The 19,949-nt window shown below is 42.7% G+C and overlaps 1 protein-coding gene across 14 annotated transcripts in view; it reads right to left on the bottom strand.

Annotated features, from left to right (window-relative positions):
* Window positions 1-19,949, bottom strand: part of myo18ab (myosin XVIIIAb) — a 93,991-nt gene that overhangs the window by 43,413 nt on the left and 30,629 nt on the right. For 10 of the 14 annotated variants that reach the window (XM_047594788.1, XM_047594790.1, XM_047594789.1 and 7 more), the window contains 20 exons: window positions 19,560-19,625; window positions 18,868-18,955; window positions 17,918-18,024; window positions 17,356-17,532; window positions 16,806-17,016; window positions 15,832-15,974; window positions 15,621-15,721; window positions 14,588-14,651; window positions 14,354-14,498; window positions 12,678-12,689; window positions 11,294-11,464; window positions 10,966-11,056; window positions 10,199-10,391; window positions 9,488-9,574; window positions 7,678-7,819; window positions 7,399-7,558; window positions 5,433-5,619; window positions 4,397-4,601; window positions 3,638-3,747; window positions 1,281-1,346 (listed from right to left, as the gene is read on the bottom strand). In XM_047594788.1, coding sequence (XP_047450744.1) covers window positions 1,281-1,346; window positions 3,638-3,747; window positions 4,397-4,601; window positions 5,433-5,619; window positions 7,399-7,558; window positions 7,678-7,819; window positions 9,488-9,574; window positions 10,199-10,391; window positions 10,966-11,056; window positions 11,294-11,464; window positions 12,678-12,689; window positions 14,354-14,498; window positions 14,588-14,651; window positions 15,621-15,721; window positions 15,832-15,974; window positions 16,806-17,016; window positions 17,356-17,532; window positions 17,918-18,024; window positions 18,868-18,955; window positions 19,560-19,625 — 2,526 coding nt within the window. The remainder of the gene's footprint in view (window positions 1-1,280; window positions 1,347-3,637; window positions 3,748-4,396; window positions 4,602-5,432; window positions 5,620-7,398; window positions 7,559-7,677; window positions 7,820-9,487; window positions 9,575-10,198; window positions 10,392-10,965; window positions 11,057-11,293; window positions 11,465-12,677; window positions 12,690-14,353; window positions 14,499-14,587; window positions 14,652-15,620; window positions 15,722-15,831; window positions 15,975-16,805; window positions 17,017-17,355; window positions 17,533-17,917; window positions 18,025-18,867; window positions 18,956-19,559; window positions 19,626-19,949) is intronic. The other 4 variants (XM_047594791.1, XM_047594795.1, XM_047594784.1 and 1 more) reach the window with 3 other exon arrangements.

The following is a 19,949-nucleotide window of genomic DNA, read 5'->3' as shown; positions in this document are numbered from 1 at the left end:
CTCAAATGTTTTATGCTGATACTATCACACAGTATTGTGTATGTCTGCTAATGGTTTCAGACTTGTGGACCTCAGTGTAGCTACATGTGTTAACATGACAATATGTAACTGCTGCACAGCACCAGCAATATAAGACTAGTACGTTTCCATTATTATTTATTCATAATTAGTCTTATATTGTATAATGTACACAATATAATTGGACAGTAAGTGTCCAATGTGTGGGTTGGAGGCACCCTCAAGACTGCCATTAAAAATAATGTGCACAAAGAGGCTATGGAAATACCAGCAATATGAGCAGCAAGCAAATAAGTTCTAAACTAAAACTTCCAACTTGGAGAAAGCAGCAGCTGAATGTCACGTACCAACTCTAAGGCAAAGTTAAACTCGCTGCTGTATCTGCCAAGGAACGTCTCCAATTGACAACTCCAGGCGCTCGGCGTTCTTTATTCCACAGACATTCACAGATCTAATTAACAGACCTATCAGCCTTGGTGACAGTTTTTTCTTCCCCCTCAAACAGATTGTTTCAAAGATCAGGGCTAAAAACAAAACGCATCAAGTGAGAATGGAAGTGTGAACGCTTGTCACCACATACTGACCAGAGAGCACTGAACATGCGCTGCAAAAGGCTGGCGAGCAGATTGGAAAATGCTTTCTGATTGTTATCAGTTTAATTTTGCCGAAGCACAACAAAATGTTTGGATTTAACTAAAAGGGGACTCGATTTGAAAGGAACAAAAAAAAAAAAAAGCCACAATGAACATTCTGGTCACAGCAAGCTGCTCGACATCTGAGCAGAAAGTGCGGCTGTAACCTGACATCAGACGTGAGGACGGCAGAACAGGCTTGATTGGAAGGTATAAAAGGATGCAAAGGGAGGTGAAAAGGGATTCATTTAAAAAAAAAAAAAAAGAAGAAGAAGAAAAAAGAAGGGGAGAGAGAAAGGGATAACAGCAGCCAGGACCAATCCAGTACACACACAAATAAAACCCTGACACTGACAGAGCAGCAGCAGCAGCAGCAGCAGCAGCAGCAGCGGTAGGAGTCTGACTTGAGTGTGTACTCTAGAGAAAGTGCTGAGTTTGCAAAAGCAGCAAATAGGATGGAATCTTATAAAAACATAATAAAATATACACCAGGCAAATAAAGGCTGCTATCTGACTTTAAAACAGGCCCGGGTAATGATCTCAGAAGCCACAGCATCACGGTCGCTTTCCTTTTATGTGTAAAGAGACGAGGTGATGCCCATGGGCGTGTGTGTGTGTGACTTCACTCACCCTGCTCAGCCCCATGTGGTAGCTGCTCTTCTCCAGCTCCAAGGCCTCCAGCAACTCCTCCACCGCCTGGAAACAAACAGAAGAAATGCTTAATAGGCAAGATGGACAAAAATAACCCCGGTTGGGTGGGGCTTACGTCGGTCCCATCACACGGGTTGCACGCTCAAACGATGCTGGTTTGGTACCATGGCAACAAACGCCAGTCCCAGTAGGTAGGCGACGCGCACCTTCCTCGAGGGACTTGAAAGCACAAAGCAGGTCAAACAGAGACGCTTGCCAAGTCCCCTTTTCTGTTTGTCACCCTCCCATGTTTCAAATAAGCCTTCAGGAGACATCGGCAGATGGACCGGCTCCTAGAGGCTCAGCTCAGAGGTTTCCAAGGATTCTGAGAATCTTAATTCCTTAAAACCATCTGAGTCAATATTTATATTATTGGCCAGAACTGAGGTTTACACCGATCAGCCGTGCTACATGTTGTTGCCCACATCTAGCGCTTCATGACCGCGGTACACACGCTCTCTGTCAGCTACCTTCAGCGTGATAATATCAAATAGCCTCCACAGTCACCAGATCGCAATCCAACCAATAAAGCACCTTTGGGATGTGGTGGAATGAGAGGTGCTGATACAAAAAAAACAACACTTTAACAAGAATTATCTCGAGGTCTTCTCACAAAAAAATTACACCAAGGGTAATAATAGTAAGATAATGAAAGACTCTGAACTTTTACTTTTGTCGGGTTCCACAGAGGTTTAACACTTACGGACAGGAATTTCGTATAATGCAATGAATTTACTTTGCTTTTTTGCAAAGAAGACCTTTCCCAGTGCACTTCCTGGCTAATGACTATATGGCTATGTCATGTTCCTTCCTATTGTCTTCAAATGTTTCTATAACTTATAACTTCTCGTGTAACACAGAAGTAGGTGATACATTATATTTTTCAACTCCATAAATAGTCAAACACACTGCGTCAGTTTGCTGCAACGGTCGACGGTAAGACAAAACGAGGGTTATGAACCGACGCAGCCGGGCTGGCAGCGGCAGCAAAACAGCGCTGTTTATCAAAAATAATATATTCTCAAACGGACCCAGAATACCAATGTTCTCCTTCTGAAGCGCCCTCTCTGAAATCCACTTCCTCCATATTATTCCTCTAATTATACGTTCTCCTCTGTCTCACGCCGTCTCTTTTCATCCATCTTCCTTGCTTTCTTTATCCGCCGCCGTTCGTTCTCAGCTCCCCGGAGAACTTTGCACCATTAGTTCATTCTGAGTAGGCTTTCCTCTCTAAGCTCATCTCCTAGGAACCTCGTGAGCCTCTTTACGGCCAGTGTGTCGCAGTCTGGTGCACTATATTACAATTGCACACACTTTTTTTTTTTTTTTAATTTATTCAAATAAATGGAATTTAGTTATTTTTAGATTCATGAATATCGAAAAAGAAAAAAAAAACTTTGATGTATTTTTAGACGTGGAACATAAGCACCGAGCTTACAGACAGGGTCTTAATGTATAGATTTTTTTTTTTTTTTTTTTTTTATCCAGCACCACCTCTCACTCACTACGGCTAATCACACCTTTGTGAAAAGCTGCTATATACTGCCTGAACAGAATGTTAAGATGACATTAATCATATGCTCCGGGATGTTCCTAAACTGTTCTGCTCTCCTATACAAGAGGAACGGAAAGATAATGAGACAAGAAAAAAGTGGAGAGAGACAAGGGAATTGGAGGGGTGAGGGAGAAAGGAGGGAAGAAAGAGCTCTTCCCACCGCCAGTAATTAATCAGTACAGTAGCTGTATGCTGCCAGCCTGTGCAATCATAATTAATTACACACAAGAGTGCTCTTGGAGCAGGACGAGGACAGTAGAGGGAGGAGAGCAGGAAATTACAGTGTCGAGGGCAAGACGAGAAATACTGGATCTGCAAACTTTACCTTGTCAATATTCTACGGTGTCTCTCTTACAGTTATGAGTTAAAAAAAGGATATGATGACATGACGTCAAATGTTCACTGATTTGGACCCTGACACCTAAATAAAAGACACCGCTACGACACAGAGGACAGAAGACTAAATACGTTAATGAAATTTCCGAAATCTCTGGAGCTAAGTATATAAACGTATCAGCCATAATATTATGACCAGTGATAAAAGGCACAAAAGGATAAACGGGCTCGATAGACGGACGTGGGTCTGGAACCACGGACACGACACATTTAGAGTGTGTTATCTCACTGTGAGGGCTGCAGACACGGAATAGAGAGCCCTTTCCACCATATCAGCGGCCATCATCCGTCCGGCTACTCACAAACACGCTGCAACGCTGCCAGGGTAACCTTGCCCAACACTCACCCTCTTCTCATCTGTGACAAAGTAGTGGCGGCCATGCTTCTTGGTCAGATGCGGCGCCAGGACATCAAAGCGCCGGCGGAACTCGGAGAACACCATGTGGTCGGGGTACCCTGGGCGCAGCGGAACAGAGGAGAGAGGACACAAGCAACGAGGTCAGAGCAGCGTCCGTGGCGAACGGAAAGCCAACAGCCTATCATCGGTCAACTCTGATTATCAAGACAAATGGAGTGAGGAGGGGGAACGAAAAGACAAAGCTGTAATGATGTGAGAAGTAGACATGTGCAAGGTGCCAAGTTTCTCCAGCTTTTAGAGAGGCATGGACAATAAGAAAGACTATAAAAGGATTGAGCTGCACCGACAGCAGATGCAACATTAAGACAAATAAACAATGATTTATAAATGTGAAGTCATGAAAAAGAGGTGGAGGGGATAATTTGACAGCCGGGGCTGTTTAAAGTAAATGAGACAGGGTTTTCATTTATGGCCACGGTGTTAAATGGACTGACGTGATGTAATATTATTATACAGTACGGTAAAGAGTGGAGGATATAAAGGGAATAAAATCAGGCAAAGTGTTTGAATCTTGCTCATCAAATTAAAACAAAAATTACCAGCGGCTTTTTGTGAACACGGTGTTCCACAGGTGGGATTTAAATTAATTCAGACTAAGTCCTTTTTGGTCCCATGCACACACCTCTCCAAAATCCCATCATCCAACCACTTACAGATAAAACAGCCTTAACTATGTTTTTCTATTACCTTGTCGGTAGATGCGCAGGGCGTCCAGCAGCTTGGATCCTCTGAGCTGAGCCCTCAGGAGGCCCACGTCCAGAGTCATGAGGCCGGAGTCGGGGCTCTCTCCATGTGTGACACGGAGATCACCTCCTCCCACTGCTTCCGCTTTAGGTAGGAGGCAGTGGACGAAGTGAACCTTGGAACGACGCACCATGTCAATCAGTGCATCCTGGGAAGAAAAAAAAAAAAAAGAAGATGATGTTACCATGCTCCGCGCACTAATAAGAAATGAGAACTAATTATTACAGAAGGAGGTTCTGCCCTGAGGTCACAGTGAGAATGCCCACTCTGCATCAACAGCCCTTCATTACAATACAAAGTAACCTAGAACTTTTTTTGATAAACCAGATCCGTTTTTAACTATTCTTTTTATGTTTTCTTTGACGTTTGTAGAGTCACTGCAGTTCATCAGTTCTCGTTGTCTTGGAGTCTCATCCTAAATCGGCCTCTCGTTCCCTTTAGTCCATTCAAATCAATCCGGTGCAGTTTATACCAATAAAAAGTCTCATTTGAGTCGTTATCCTGCACATTTCTTATGTGAAGATCAACCTAACGAGCACAATTCCAAATTAAAAGCACAGTAATTAAAGTAATAAGGGAATGAAACAATAAGTTAACATATTCTATATATAAGAAAGTTTTTTTTATATACTAATTAATTATAGTGACACTGACACTACTGCTCTAGACATGGATCGACCACTTCTACTGGACACTTTAAACTCCTAAAACCTCCCTCCAGGCGATATTAAAGTGCTGAAATGAACGAGGCTAAGACGATGAATCAGAGACAGATGAGAAAATCCAAGTACATACCAACTACTGGATGTCATAATGGTATTATTTGTTAGAAACTGCACTTGGTATCTGATCAACAACTCAACCTGAATGCAGTTTACCAGCTCAGCATTGACAAACGTCCCGGACAGCCGCTGCCGATGAACGACAGCTTTATCAGTATTTATCAGAGCACCATCTTTTCCTTCTCTCCTCCGCTTACCACTTGCAGCTTGACCTGGATGCACAGACTCCTCTTCTTGACAGCAGCCACACCCGTGGTGAACGTTTTCCTCATGCTGGTGGCTCGCCGCAGGGCAAGCTGGGAGCTGCCCTCCAGACCGGCAATGGAGCCCGACAGCACCGTGGCCCCGCTGGCCCGGCCCATGAACAGCCCGCTGATGTTCTTTCTGTGCGGGCGGAAGGACGGAGGGGATTGGTGTGAGCGGTTTTGTTTGTCAATACATCAGCCAAGGATTGATGAGGTAATAAGCAGGGAAGTTAATCCGAGAGCATCATTGGATTTGTGTGCAACTGTTTAGAAACCGCACAGTTTATAAATGTGTTACGGATGCTGGAAATTAATTGTGGATCACAGCCTGCAGTTCTTAACTTAGCACAAAATTATGACACCCGGCAAATGAGCTTCCAGTTTACGGAAACCTGTCAGTTTTAATTAATGTGTTATTGTGTCACTGTGTTGTACTGGTTTTATATAAAATTATCCTCAGAACTACATGATAGGTGGACTTGTTCACAGTAGTGAGTCCTCACGCTGGAAAATGTTGCTCAGATAAAACAGATGTTCACAAATAACGCTGCATCAGCCCTATCAGGAACTCTGTCAGTAGTGTAGCGACTACCATTATGTGCACTCGGGCCAGGAAAGACAGGGCCGTGTCACTGATGGACCTGATCACTTTAGTCTTTATGTTGTTGGAGGGATATAATCTGAGTCCTGCTGCTCCCGTTAATGTTAGAAAATCCTATTTCAGCCCCAGATAGCTAGCTCAGCCGGACAGCTAAGCTAACTACCACAGCTCCCCCAACTAATCAGACTGTTGAACTCTTGACATTATACTCAGCTCTAACCGCCTTCAGTATGAATCACCATACTCTCCTATTTACCCGAGACACTTGAACAGCCTGACCTCTATAGTCTGGAAATATGCTGCTCTCTACTTCAGACCGGTTTCAATTACTTTGAGCCATTGTTGCGCTCCACACAGGCTCTTCTAATAGTGTGTTGTATGTAACCCTGCCTTCCCCACACCGGTTAAAACAACTTCTGCCACTTCACAGTTTACAGACTATTTGCACCACCGCTACACCACAGGTATTTGCACCATTTCTAATATTACAGAGTCAGTTATTTGCATTCATGTCAATACTACGTATCACAAGTATTGTCACCATACACACTGTATTCATTATTACACAGGATAAGATGCTACAATCCATTGCGCCCAAATCCCAGGCAGAACACGTTTAGAAGCCCAGTCCAACTAAAAACAGATTAGCTAGCAACCAACAAGGAGACACCAGCTAACTAGCCAAGTCAATGGCAGTATGCTGCACATCACTGGGGTTTTCAGGTACGCACCTCCCCTCCTCAGTGTTTCGTTACGTTGTTGTAAACCCGAGGTCTAAGTTATCAGAGCCAGACAGGTTTGTTTTTTTCCTGATTGAATGGCCGGGAGGTGCACTTGTTTTACACAGACATCCAGCAAAGACACCAGTAACCTCCTAATCTAACCAAATGGTAAAAGGTCGCAAGTGCATTTCTGACAGTTGCCCTGAATAATCCTTCTGCATTATCAGTTAATATAGTTTTAACAAGATCAATTCATCACTTCTCGGAAGTAAAGGAGAAACCTCTGATTATAGTGTGTGCGACAGTTGTTCCTGTTGCTTATAACTCGACAATATAACTCAAGCGTGTGAAGAAAGAAGGGAGAGCCCTCAGAAAGGTGGATAAATCCAAAAAAGATCAATTTCAAGTCAACATACAATTCAATTAGGAATGTATAACTATCATTTATCTGCTATTTAAGGGATTCAGAAGTGTTTTACTCCTTAGAAACAAGGAATCTCATGCAGTACTTCTAAACTGTCAGCGTATACACAAGGCTGCAGTGATCACTAATAACCACAGATGATCTATATGCAACAGATGAGGGCGGTCATACTTCTGGGAGTCCTGCAGGAGTGTGGCAGCGTTCTGGCCGGCTGGGTTGTGCTTGGCATGGCTCAGCCATCCCTGGGTGTTGTACTCCACCCAGTCCGTACCGTGGCTGTGTCCCAGCAGGAAGAGGAGGGGTTTATCTCCTCGCAGCAACAGATTGGATCCTGAAACATAAAGTGGAAATATTCCTCACCAGCCGTAAACTATCAGGAGTACGATCAGCGCAGTGTGTTTCTATAAAGCTCCGGGAGGAAGCATCTCTTCAGCAGGGTCGACTACCCACCTTTGTTTTCTCCCTGTGCAGAGCCGTAATATGTGAAAAGTCTCTCCAGCAAGGTTTCTTCTGAGCCTCCGGGCTGAACAGCCTCCTCCTCCATCAACCACAGAAGACCTCGAGCCTCATCTGTCCTGGCCAGAGTGCGAACCTGCCATGCAAAGGTCACATATTTGCATGAAAGTTGAATGAGTTTAAAAAGATACCAATCGAAAAGGGGATGTTTCAAAGTGAGCAGGTTAGACCGTCATCATGTCGTGCGCCATGAAACTGGCTTGACTAACCGGAGAAGCTCCAGGAACACAACATCTCTCTGTGACAGACGTGCTAGGGACCATCAGCCTCATATTACTAAGGTCAACCAACACCTTCCCACTCATTCTAGGCAGGCAACTAGACTTTTCACCACGGGAGATAAATCTCACTGCAGCGTTACATGTACTCCCTCAAGATGTGAACCTGCTCTGACCCAGGAGATTCAAGCTGGACTTAACCCACACTTGTTTCCATGACTGCATCAATCAGCAACGACTGTGCAACATGCAGCCTTTAAGAGCATACTAATGGGAGGGCTGTGGCCCAACTCCCTTCTGCACCAATATCCTGAACGTGTTCAACGATGAGGCCATGCATCTGCACTGAACTCCTTAAAAACCCATAATTTGAGAGCGTACAGACAGCAGGTTTCTTTTGGCTCAGGCCTGCAGCATTCAAATCCCACCTTCTCTCTCAGGCCAGGCACAGAGAGCTATAATATCCGGGCGAAGGTGGTAAATCTCAGCATTCAGTGCTTTGGTGGCCACTGAGGAGCCTCCGAGATTAATAACGAACCCTCAGGGGTTAGTTTGAGGAGATCAGGTTGAGAGAGGTAAAAGCAGGACAAGCATTTTGCATACAGTGGTGAATGAAAACCGTATTGTGTTTTCTTGCAGGTTTACCACAAGACAGAGAGCTCTGCAGATGTATCACAGATATGGATAAAGCCATTAGGCGGTGTAGGCAGAGGCACGACCTGAATGACGGGGCTTTTTTTCCACTGAGACGCAGACTAAAGGATGCATCCAGTATCACTGAGAGGACTCATGACTGTAATCCAACGACCAACTGCTCCCTGAGAGAGAATATATTATAGCTGTCTATGGAGGAGAATATTCTGAATATCCTACAGTAATGGGAACAGCGCAGCATTCACACACTTGTTGAACACCAAATGTGACCGTCTGAAAGTCAGAGGCTGAGCCCTGAAAGTCAAACTTGAAGGAATGTGCGTCTGAGCGAGAGTTATTTATGTCCATCTCAAAAGATTTCAGCAGAATACGACAGAGGAAGCTCTGAATTTCAACACCACACCTTAAAAGAACAGACGCCGATCCTTGAAATATGCCGCCTTTAAACGTGACTCATAAGCGTTTGATGCTGTCTTTAACAGCAGGACAAAACAATTTGCAAATGCCAGCAGGAAAGCTGTGGTATGTGCCATTATAGGCTGTATACAGTCAGTCCTGTGCTGCGTTATACAAAAACTACACAGTGAACAGTTTGCAAGGCTTTAGGTAGAGGTGTACAACCTAAAGCAAAGGCCACATTTCTAGTTGGGAGGAGAAACCCTACTTTAAATGATTATTTAAGACCTGAATATTAGCCGGTAGGTAGTTGAAAGAATAAAAGCAAGAGGCTGTAATCACACAGTCAAATACAGCACAGTGGACTCAAGAATCAGTGGAATGTCAATTATCATTACTTGCGTAAACAGCTCTCTAGGAATTTTGTCTTCTATTCATACGTATAAACATAGTTAGTGTGGCGAGGTTTTGCTTACCAGAGCTTGAGTCGAGGCTTGATCAATAGCTGCTACAGACAGTGAGGTACTGGACTCTATGTCATCTAAAGCAAGCTCTATGTTTTCCTAGACGCAGGAGGGGATAAAGTCTTAGGTTAGTAAAACACAGTCCAGAACATTTACTAGCAGACGATGATTATCAATAAATTAAATAAAGTGTAGCTACAGAATTAGTCATTAACAGGCTGTAGATTGGGTGAGTGTACGTTTTGTTATAATCAGCAGAAAGATTGGGAACCATTGTACTGGAGAAAATATAATTTTACTACAGTAAGTGGACAGGAAAGTCTATGGCAGTTGATTGATCTGCAGTAGCTTTAAGATTTGTGATACTGTGAAGTCATGCACATCCTTCTGCTCTGGTACTCGTACAAACTGAAACGAAGATATTTTCCAGACCTGAATGTGAACAAAGTTATTGGAGATGCTTTCAACAGCGGCAGTAGTCCTGAAGAAAATATCCAAAATCCCTATTTATTCATATTAATTTATTGGTTTATGGACAACCACTGCGTTAAAGCAGGGATCTGAAAACGTCTAAGTAACTCCACAACTACCTGTCTGGTGAGGAATATCACTGTACTGTGGTTTGGCTATTATAGTGGGGGAAATTCACCATTTATACCAATCCTTAATATTAGTATATATAAATATATAAATGTGTGTGACGTTCTCTCCACCAGGCTGCACCTCCTTGTATCTCTCCAGCTCCTGGACAAAGGTTCGCTCGTGGAACAGCGTCTGCAGCCGCTCCTGGGTGTAGTTGTGGCAGAGCTCCTCAAACGTCGCTCCTCGCTGCTGCTGAGCGAGACGAGGGTTCTGGAAACCCGGAGTGTCCACGATCAGCAGGGAGCAGAGCGAGTGCTGACTGGACTTCAGAGCCCTGAAAGACACAAAATGTACATCACAGTGTTTTAGTGGTAAGGCTCTGACAATGGGGACTGCTGGCTGAGTCATAAACCCAAAAACATCCCAACTAAAACTATAGAAAACTGTTTCTGTTTATTATTTCTGAATTCTTTATAAAAATATATCCTACACCATACAACATGACCACGGCGTGTTCTTTATGTGACACCGTGGCCTTTATTTCTTCAGAAACTCGTTGGTTTGCTAATTGCTCCAGCTTTTTTGTTTAATTTATCGGGCACTGTGCAAACAGAACCATTAAAAGTGTCTTTAATTTATTTAGACTACTCGATAATGCATGTACATTATTATGTCATACATACGATGAACTGCTGAACTACACATTCTACATATTTCTACAAAATATAGCCTAATATTATTATTAAGCTTTGTTTCATAAGCTGTTTGTTAAGTTTGTTTGTGATTCCGTAACTACTTTGTTGACTACTACTACTACTACTATTACTACAACTACTACTTTGTTGTTGACTCTGACTCTTTAAAAACAAGGTGGTCACATAATCACATGGTAAATGCTGAGGTTTAACCTGTTAATGAGGGAGATGACAAGAGTGAAGAGTTCGGAGTAGAGTCCTGATGCCATGGACTCCAGACACTCCAGAGCCGTGACCTTCGAACCTGAGAGACACAGAGACAAGAGACAACAGATCAGAGCCACGGCAAAACAAATCAACGTTCCACAATTTACATCCACTGACTGGTCCCAATGATTTTAGTTGCCACGTGTTTTTTGAAAACTAGGTAATAAATATCGGTTAGGATGGCTACGAAATGTGACAGATCATAAGTTCAGGCTGTATTCTATCAGGTCACAACAAGCAAAGTCAACAAGGAAGGACTGTTGCAGGCTTTTACCTGAGTTGTCACCTTGGCTGGCCTCATCCAGTCCTCCCCTGAAGGACGTGGAGTGCTGCGGCCCTTTGGCCTGATGCTTAAAAATTGATGAGGACAGCTCCTCCAAGGTGCAGCCAAGCAGGTAGGCGGCCTTCTGGGCCCATTCGTGGCGGGCAAACTGTCGTCGTCCCACTATTGAGAAAAAAGCGCGTTTAAAAACGAAAAAATGCAGGCAGAGCCCGAGAGAGACAAATAATCAATGAGGAGGACATGTGTGGTGCAGGCAAAATGGAGGAAGGTGATGCAAACATCTGCTAAACAAGAGAAATGTGATGGGAAGGTTCTGTCCAGGTTAAGGTGTCATTGTACAGCTGTACAGTATCAGGCATAACATTATGACCACTTTCCTAATATGTGCGTCTCATCAGAGAATGGACATGGGTCTCCTGAGGGTGTCCTGTGGTGTCTGGTAACATATTGTCCTATGGGTTTGGTGGAACATGTAGAAGATATATTCTAATATCCATGTGAATAGTCAGAACATGGTCAATGTTATTTACTTCTCCTGTCAATGGTCGTAATGTTGTGGCTGATTGGGGTACATATCCAAGTCAATATACTGGTGGGCTATTAATTAAGCTAATAATTAGGATGGTAGAAATTTAAAAAGTATGGAGATTAAAAAAAAATAAACTAAAATGAAACAGAAAATAAATAAAGCCTTTAAAACACTAAGAGGACAAGTAAAGGACACAGGACAAAACAAACTATTCAGATCATTAGTGTATCTCTACTGAGTCAAGAGCCAGTTGGAAGCGCATGTGTCAGAAAGATCCGGAGCCTGTGCTGCCAACCAATCAAAAGAGCCAGAGAATCAACAGGAGTCCCCACCGAGCACAAACTTCACGGGGATACACTGGGTGAGCTGGGAAATATGAGGCCTGTCGCAGAGAGTCAAAACACTGACTAAAGAGAAGTGGAACAGAACGAGCTTTACTTTGCTCGCTGGAGGACGCACAGTAGTGTGACAGGAATTGGGGGAGCTAAATGGGGGGGAGACACGGGGAGGCATCAGAGGAAAGAGTTTAAAGTGACAGCGTATTTCTGATCTCCGTGATTCTTCATCTTACGGAAACGGAAAAGTGCGAAACGCGGGACAAACGGGGAGAGCTGCCGTGGACCAAACGCAAAAACACAAGAGAGAGGGGGATGAAGAGAAGAGGGGGAAGGCGAGGAGGAGGAGGAGGAGGAGGAGGAGCAGAAACAATAAAAATGCTAATGACTTCAGGTCTGGGAGGAATGATAAAGGCATTAAGACAGAAAGCACAAACAAGAGGGCTCTGAAAAAAAGTTTTTTTTTTTTAAGTAAAAAAACAGTCAACAGCTTGTGTTGTTTTGCCATTACCTTCATCCCCGTCTGCATTTCATAGGACGCGGCATGCAAACATGCAAGTAGAGAGAGGGAGGGTTAGAGATAAAACAGCTTCGGGATTCATCATTTCATCACAGACACGAGGGAAACATAAACATTGGCATTGAAAAACACAGACAACCCACCATCATGCTTTGGAAGAGGCAGCACTGACGTCTGACTTGTCACCTGACTTTGTTTTTGTCGGCAAGTTACAATATACCTTTTTGTTCTATGACTGCTGTCATGTTGAAGCAGAGGTACAAAGCACGGTGCATGCAGTTACTGTGTATACGTATGTCTGACTTTCACTGCATCCAGTTCCATGCTGAGCACTCACTGGCTGCCAAGGCTCCTGCAGTGTGTTACAGACCACAGGGGGGGCCACAACATAAGGTAAGCTCATAAAAAAAAATGAACATGCTGTTATAAAATACGACATCAAGTGTTAGACAAACTAATTTCACTCGACAAAAAATCTAATATTTATCGTGGTCACCATATACTAGCCACATGTACTATTTTGAAAAAAGTTGTTTAATGCTCACAACAACTTTTCAGTCTAGATCAACGTTTTTCAGGCCAAGGACCCCAAAGCCTAGTGCTCGTTATAAATATACATTATTATTATCATCATTTTGCATTCAATATTAAGCTATTCCTTATCCCTTTGCTAAAATATGTTGGATTCGTGCTAATGTGTATTTAAAGAAATTTAAATCTGTGGGGGAAAATAAAATCAAATAAAATAAATAAATATATAAAAAATGTCTAATCAACCAAAGATTTTGACACTGTTATTTTTCTAGCATTCTCCACACTAAAACAAAACAGAAAACGTACTGAGCTTAACAGCATCTAATAGAAAAACCAGTATCCTGACTTCTGTAGTGACCATTCTGACTACTTAGAGTTAAAACTTTCAAATGTCAAGTCTGACACCTAGTGGCAACTAGTGGAGAGTCAATAAGATTTGAGTGAAGTGAGTAGGATTTTCAGGTCATTTGAGCAGAAACCTGTAACCTTATTGTAGTAATGAGAAGCAGTTTGCAGGGAGAAGTTGAATTCTACATGAATACTAATATAAGAATAAGCTCTAAAATGCATCTGACTAAAACTGGTCAATGTAAAACTGAAATTACAAGCATACATCAAGTCAAACATACAGTTTTCTTGTCTTTCTTTTGTCTTTTTATTTGACTCTGGAGTCAAATAGGGAAACACTGCTTTGGTGTTTTTCTGGCTAGATGAACAGTATTTGTTTATCTGTCTCCATATTTAAAACCTTCCCTTTCTAACATCTCTTCAATCTTGGAATGATCTAACGGTGCTCGGCACAAAGACGAACACCGGGATCCTTCCTCACACGCCTAATGAACAGTGACGTGAGCTGTTTATGTGATTAAAACCCTGGCAGCGTGAGCATAAATTGATTTTACTGGATACTATATTATTCATTTGCTTTCTTTGCCACCATTAAAAGGCGAGTTGCCGCAGTCAGTGGCATGATAGTCAATGTAAACTGAATGAGGACCAATACTGAGGATGAATGTTGAGATATGTTTGAGAGGAAAACAAAAAACAACTAGTTTTCTATAAGTTCTAAGGTCTACTTCTACCCACACTAAAGATCTGAGGTATTTGCAGTCAGTAAGGTGGGGGGTTCATACCTTTAGTGGCTCCTGCAGCCCCCAGGTGGTAAATAGCCCCAAGGATGAGCCAGAGGGCCTTCTGCTCTTCCCCAGAGATGCCCAACACCTTCATGGCGGCCTGAAGTTTGGTGAACTGCTGCGCGGCTCGCTGCTTGTCTTCAGGCTTAAGACGAGCAGATCGTATTCAGCTTTCACTTTTTTAATATTTAATTATAAGATTATATACTGAGGTGAACCGCACAGTGAGATTACCTTAGACTGTGGGAGGATCCCGAAAGCGCTGTTCTCAGCCAGGTGGTTAAAGTGCAGCTCTGTTCTGAAAGAGAGGAAATCACCCAGGATCAGTCAACTCCTCTGCACTAGCGAAATGCGAGCGTCTGCTTTCAGTTGCTGTACGAGAAGAAATGCCCAAATGACTACCAACAGCGGGTTTGACAAAGCAGAGCGAAGCCTCGCGACTTTTGCAGATTGACGACTTGTTCGTTCGTTTTCTGATTCTGTCATGATCTTTGACATCGTGTTCAATAATCTTTTAAACATTTTAAAGCTTTAACAGGCAGGTCTAGACGCGCTTTCCTTGCTTGCGATCAACTACATCGTATTTACCAGCACAGATCAATCCAAAAGACATGAGCAGGGTAAAAGAGACTACTAAGAAGAAATATCTGGAAACTGGCAATGAAGACTACAGTCTCTGCACAGAAGCCTATAGCATGATGAATTATTCTGGCCTGAAACGTCATAAAACACACTAGAGCAAACAGTATGATCCTCAGCCCATTTAAAAATGAATAACTAACTAAAAAAAAATGATAAACCACAAAGATAAAGGGAGAAATTTCAAAAACACCAATCGAGGACGACATGCGATAAATGTTGGGCATTAGAGCAAAGCAAAATAATGAATTTGGGATGACACCCACACCACATTACTTTTATTATACGCTACTATTACACTTTCATCATCACTAATATTCAAAATAGTCTAAAAGAGAACAGTAAGCTGGGAAGGGAAGGCAGACACTGATGAGATCCCTTTACTATGAACACCAACTAGCCTGGAACAGCTACAGCAGACTCACTGCTCTAATGAGTTGTGACGGCCAAAATACAACTACACACATCTGAGAAACTGGGAGCACCAACCTTGAAAACCAAAATCAAGGACTAAACTTGGGGGGAAAAAAAACAACAAGAATCAAACATCATGATGAACATGACAAATATATATTTATATATGATCTGGGACGGGGGGGGGTTCATAGTTGTGCAACAGAAGAGTCACCTCAGGTTGCTGTCTGCACCGGCCAATATGTAGTAAAAGATGTTGAAGGTGGACTCCGCTTCAGGCCGCCTGCTCACCCTCAGCTTCTCCAGCAGCATCGTCTAAACGGGAGGAGACAACTACAGTTTGTACACGCTTCGTTGTGTGTGTGTGTCTGTTTATGTGGGTGTATGTGTGTGTGTGTGTGTGTGTGTGTGTGTGCGCGTGTTACCTGGATGGAGGCGGAGGCCACCTGCCCAGCCTGGTCAAAATCCAGAGACACTACATGGGAGAAGCGGCTGGCGTTGGCGTTCATAGCGGTGGAGCTGTTGCCAAAAGCCTCCAGGATGGTGTAGACCGCCTGCCACTTCTCAGCTGTCACCGAAAGAAAACAACACAAGCAAAGAAATCGCATCATTTTTTCTGAGGTATCTGTAGAAATGCTCAAAAACTGCCCAATGTCAAGTTACTGAGAATGTGCATTATAGTGTATTTTCACTCTCATTTAATACCTGAACAACTTGTGTACTTGTCTACATGCTTCTTAATGAGTATTGATAGTTCTGCTCTTCTTCTAATGTCTGTTCCCGTGCTAAATTTGACTGATTTCCAGCTTTTGTTAGTCCACTGACCACACACCTGATGTTGGTCACATGGGTAACTGTGCCCTCTCTTGGCTTCACAGTGAATGTTCACACTTGCTATTTCCCACATTTGATTAAGAATGCAGAATCACATGCATTTTACAATAGAAAGTATTATACAGCTTATGGGCTTGTGTCTTATGTTTGAGATTCTGCATGGAACAAGCCACTCCTCCCTTAAGTTACTTTTTATGATAAAGCACATCAACATCAGCATCAGCATCCAGCTTTCTTTCTATGAGAGTAGCTAGTTGCTGAATAATTAAATAAAACTGTGTTTTGTCAGGTGACAGTGACACTGACCTTTGACCACCAAGGTCCAACAGATGTATTTTTTTTTTTTATTCAAGGGAACATTTGTGCCAAACTAAAGGCTCAACTTTAGTGACAATTCTGGTGTCTAATTCAGTTAAGCTTGAGGAAATTTTGATTTCACCACTACATCATATTATACATACCATGTATGCATGTCTTTTTTTAATGGTAGTCATGTCAATCAAAAGCGGGAGTTGTGTTTTATTTAAGAACAACATGTGTGAATACTGCCCCTCTGCGGACTCACCAGAGAATATTTTACCCGTGCTGCCGGCGATGGAGACCAGGTACTGCACCAGGTGCTGGCAGTTGGTAGTTTTGCCGCTGCCAGACTTGCCCAGCAGCACGATGGACTGATCCTGCCGGGTGGTGAGCAGGTTGCGGTACGCCAACTGGGCTACGGAGTAGATATGAGGAGCAGAGTCCTCCCGCCGGCAGCCTTTGAACATGTGCATCACCTGAGGGAAGGACAAAGAAAGGGAGAAGAGGCAGATACAGTGAAGGAAGGGTGGCTTACAAATTGTGACATGAGATGTATGTTGGGAGAATATTGACCACAGTGTTTTAAAGCTCTCTGGTAATTCAGCGTTTCCCAAAGTTTTTAATCTATAGAACATGAAGTCAGGTAAAATTCAATACGCTACAACTCATCCTAGAAAACCATCAAACTGCTTGAATCATGATGCACACTGAAGGAACGCAAAGCTTTATTTAGTTTTCAGGCTTGTGTTAGTCACATGTAAATACCAACGAGAACATATCATTGGCCATTAGTGTAATGTGTAACAGCAGGTTACCTTCTCAGAGTACATGGAGGGTGTGCTGAGGGGGTTGATGACAACCATGTTGGGTCCAGCGTAGGAGTGGATCAGGTTGCCTCCGTAGCGCTGCCTCAGACAATGCATCACACTGGATTCATTCAGATAAAGCAGAGACGCCAGGTCTTCTGATCGGTCATATGAAGGAGGGTTGGCCTACACATGGATGAAGAATGTTAGAAGAGCAAATGTAATAGGTTTGTGGTATTAGATTCTGATAGAGGCTGATATTTCCATTTTTTACTGGTATCGGTATCGGCTGATATGCGGGCAACATTCTCAGTAGGAATTTTGAATTATAAATTAGAAAATAACCTGCAGAAACTTTATAATCAGCATCTAACCGGTCACGTATAACATTATGACCACCTTCCTAATATTGTGTAGGTCTCCCTTGTGTCTCCAAAACAACTGTGACTCATCATCAAGGAGTGTCATTGCTACGGGGTGGGGGTGCCTGGTCTGGTCTAAGTGGGCCGTACATGTCTGAGTAGCATCCACATGAATGCCAGGTCCAAAGGTTGCATCATCTCCCACTCACCTTCTCCACGTCGTCTTCATCCACGTCCAGTATTGTCCCGTCATGCTCCAGTTTGATTCTCAGCTTGTTTTCTGGCAGGGAGCCGGCCTCCGTCTTCACCACGGTGGCTGGCCAGAAAATCAAAACAGGAAACATTGATAGCTGACAGAAGTGCTGCCATTCATCGTCCTAGGTTTATTCGTGCAATTATTAGTTTCCTTGGTCCTGCAATATGTGCTGAGGCTGACAAGCATCTGTGCAACTGATTATGATGACATCATGCTGCAGGTCTGATAGGCAACAGCTGACGCACTTTAGGGGGGAGAAGACCTCTCACTGGTGTGTTCTTGTCTTCCTTCTTATCAATGTCTTCAACCTAACGGAGTTCGGTTACAGATGTTTTCTTACTTCTGTATGCGTGAAACTAAAGTTCCCTGTTTCTCTGGCTAATATTAGCAGCCACCTTTTAGGGGAAATGACATTAGATTTTATTAGAATTTATTGTGCAGTTATTTTGCTTTGCATAAGATAACAAACTCCAGTTTACATAGGTGACTAATAGATTGTATATTAACTTAGTGTTAAAAAAAAACTGAGTAATCAACTGAGTGAGTTATTATTGGTGTCCTATAAATAGAGAGTATTCAGCTCAATATAACACATAAAATCTTTGAGATGAGATAATTTCAGGTCTTTTAAAATGTTAACAATCCAAACATTTCAACTTATATTATACATTTTGCATATTTGCCGCATTATCCCATTATGTTTTTTTTCTTTCTCAAATTTTCTTTATTTTCACTGTTTATATGCCACTTTAATAGTGAATATATACGATTTTAAATCGTATTTAAATTTAGATTTAATTGCTTTTATATTATTATGTTGGTCCTAGTAACAAGAGCATTCCTGTAACAAGACTATATGAAATAAAACCGGATATGAAATAAAGCCAAATAATCTCATCTCACCCAGGGAGAAGCCATCTTTGTGGACCAGCCAGACTTTCTCTGATTCATACCAGGCCTGCTCTGCTGCAATCTGCTCCTCAGTCTTCACCTGAAATGATAAAAGATTCAAATTATTAAACGGCACGGATAAAGACACTATTGCAGCCGAGTCACTTCTGCAGAACCATTCACAGTCAGGCTGGTCAGAAACCGCCAGTGTTTCCAGTCTGATAGCACAACATGCTGCAATGTACAAAGGAACCGATTATCAAGATGATGACCATGCAGTTCGATGCATGCTCCTTCAGTGTGTTGATGTGTGTGTGTTCACGTTTGCGCGTGACAAACTTCAAACAAAACACACGTCAATGCGACAAGACTCATGGGTGTGTGAGGGGTGAGGGGGGGGTCGGTAATAAAAACGCCACAAATCTGCTTGGTGCAGTGAAAACGAAGGGATGAAATGTGAGGAAGGGAAACTAAGATAAACAGGTTTATAAATAAAGTCGTAAACGAAAAAGAAAAACAAATTATTTGTGGATGCAATTCTTTAAAAAAAAAAAAACACTAAATCGAGTTCTATCTATCGATGGTTTAAATGTGGTGTGATGTGGGAAAGGGACAGAGCACGACACAGCACAGCACTCCACACAGCAGGTGATCGAGGGATGAGGTGTTGGTTTAATTACACTCAGGCACAGTGCAAGCCACACCTGGGTTTGCTTAGCTGCAGCATGAGATGCCTGGAGGAGGGCAAAAGATTCCACTTCATTTGATTCCTGGTGGGTTTGCCAGCATGAAGAGGTCAAAGGTCACAGTCATATACAGTGCGGTACAGCAACACATGTTTTTACAGACACACACGCAACATATATTTATTTATATATAGATATATACACAGATATGTAAAATGAGGAATGGCATCCTTGCACAGTGTAGTTACTCATGTAGCAACCCTGTCAAAGAGAAATCAACTTTACTAGAGTGATCATTGAACAAATGACCTGTTATTGGAGCGGTTATTTGTTTCAGGTACACACAAATGACAGCATAACAATTAAAAAAAGTACAAGGACATGGACGTAACGATCCATCCTGACACA

This window comes from Mugil cephalus, chromosome 9 (genome assembly GCF_022458985.1).
Source record: "Mugil cephalus isolate CIBA_MC_2020 chromosome 9, CIBA_Mcephalus_1.1, whole genome shotgun sequence".
Lineage (NCBI taxonomy): Eukaryota > Metazoa > Chordata > Actinopteri > Mugiliformes > Mugilidae > Mugil > Mugil cephalus.
This window is presented reverse-complemented; position numbering and strand designations above follow the sequence as displayed.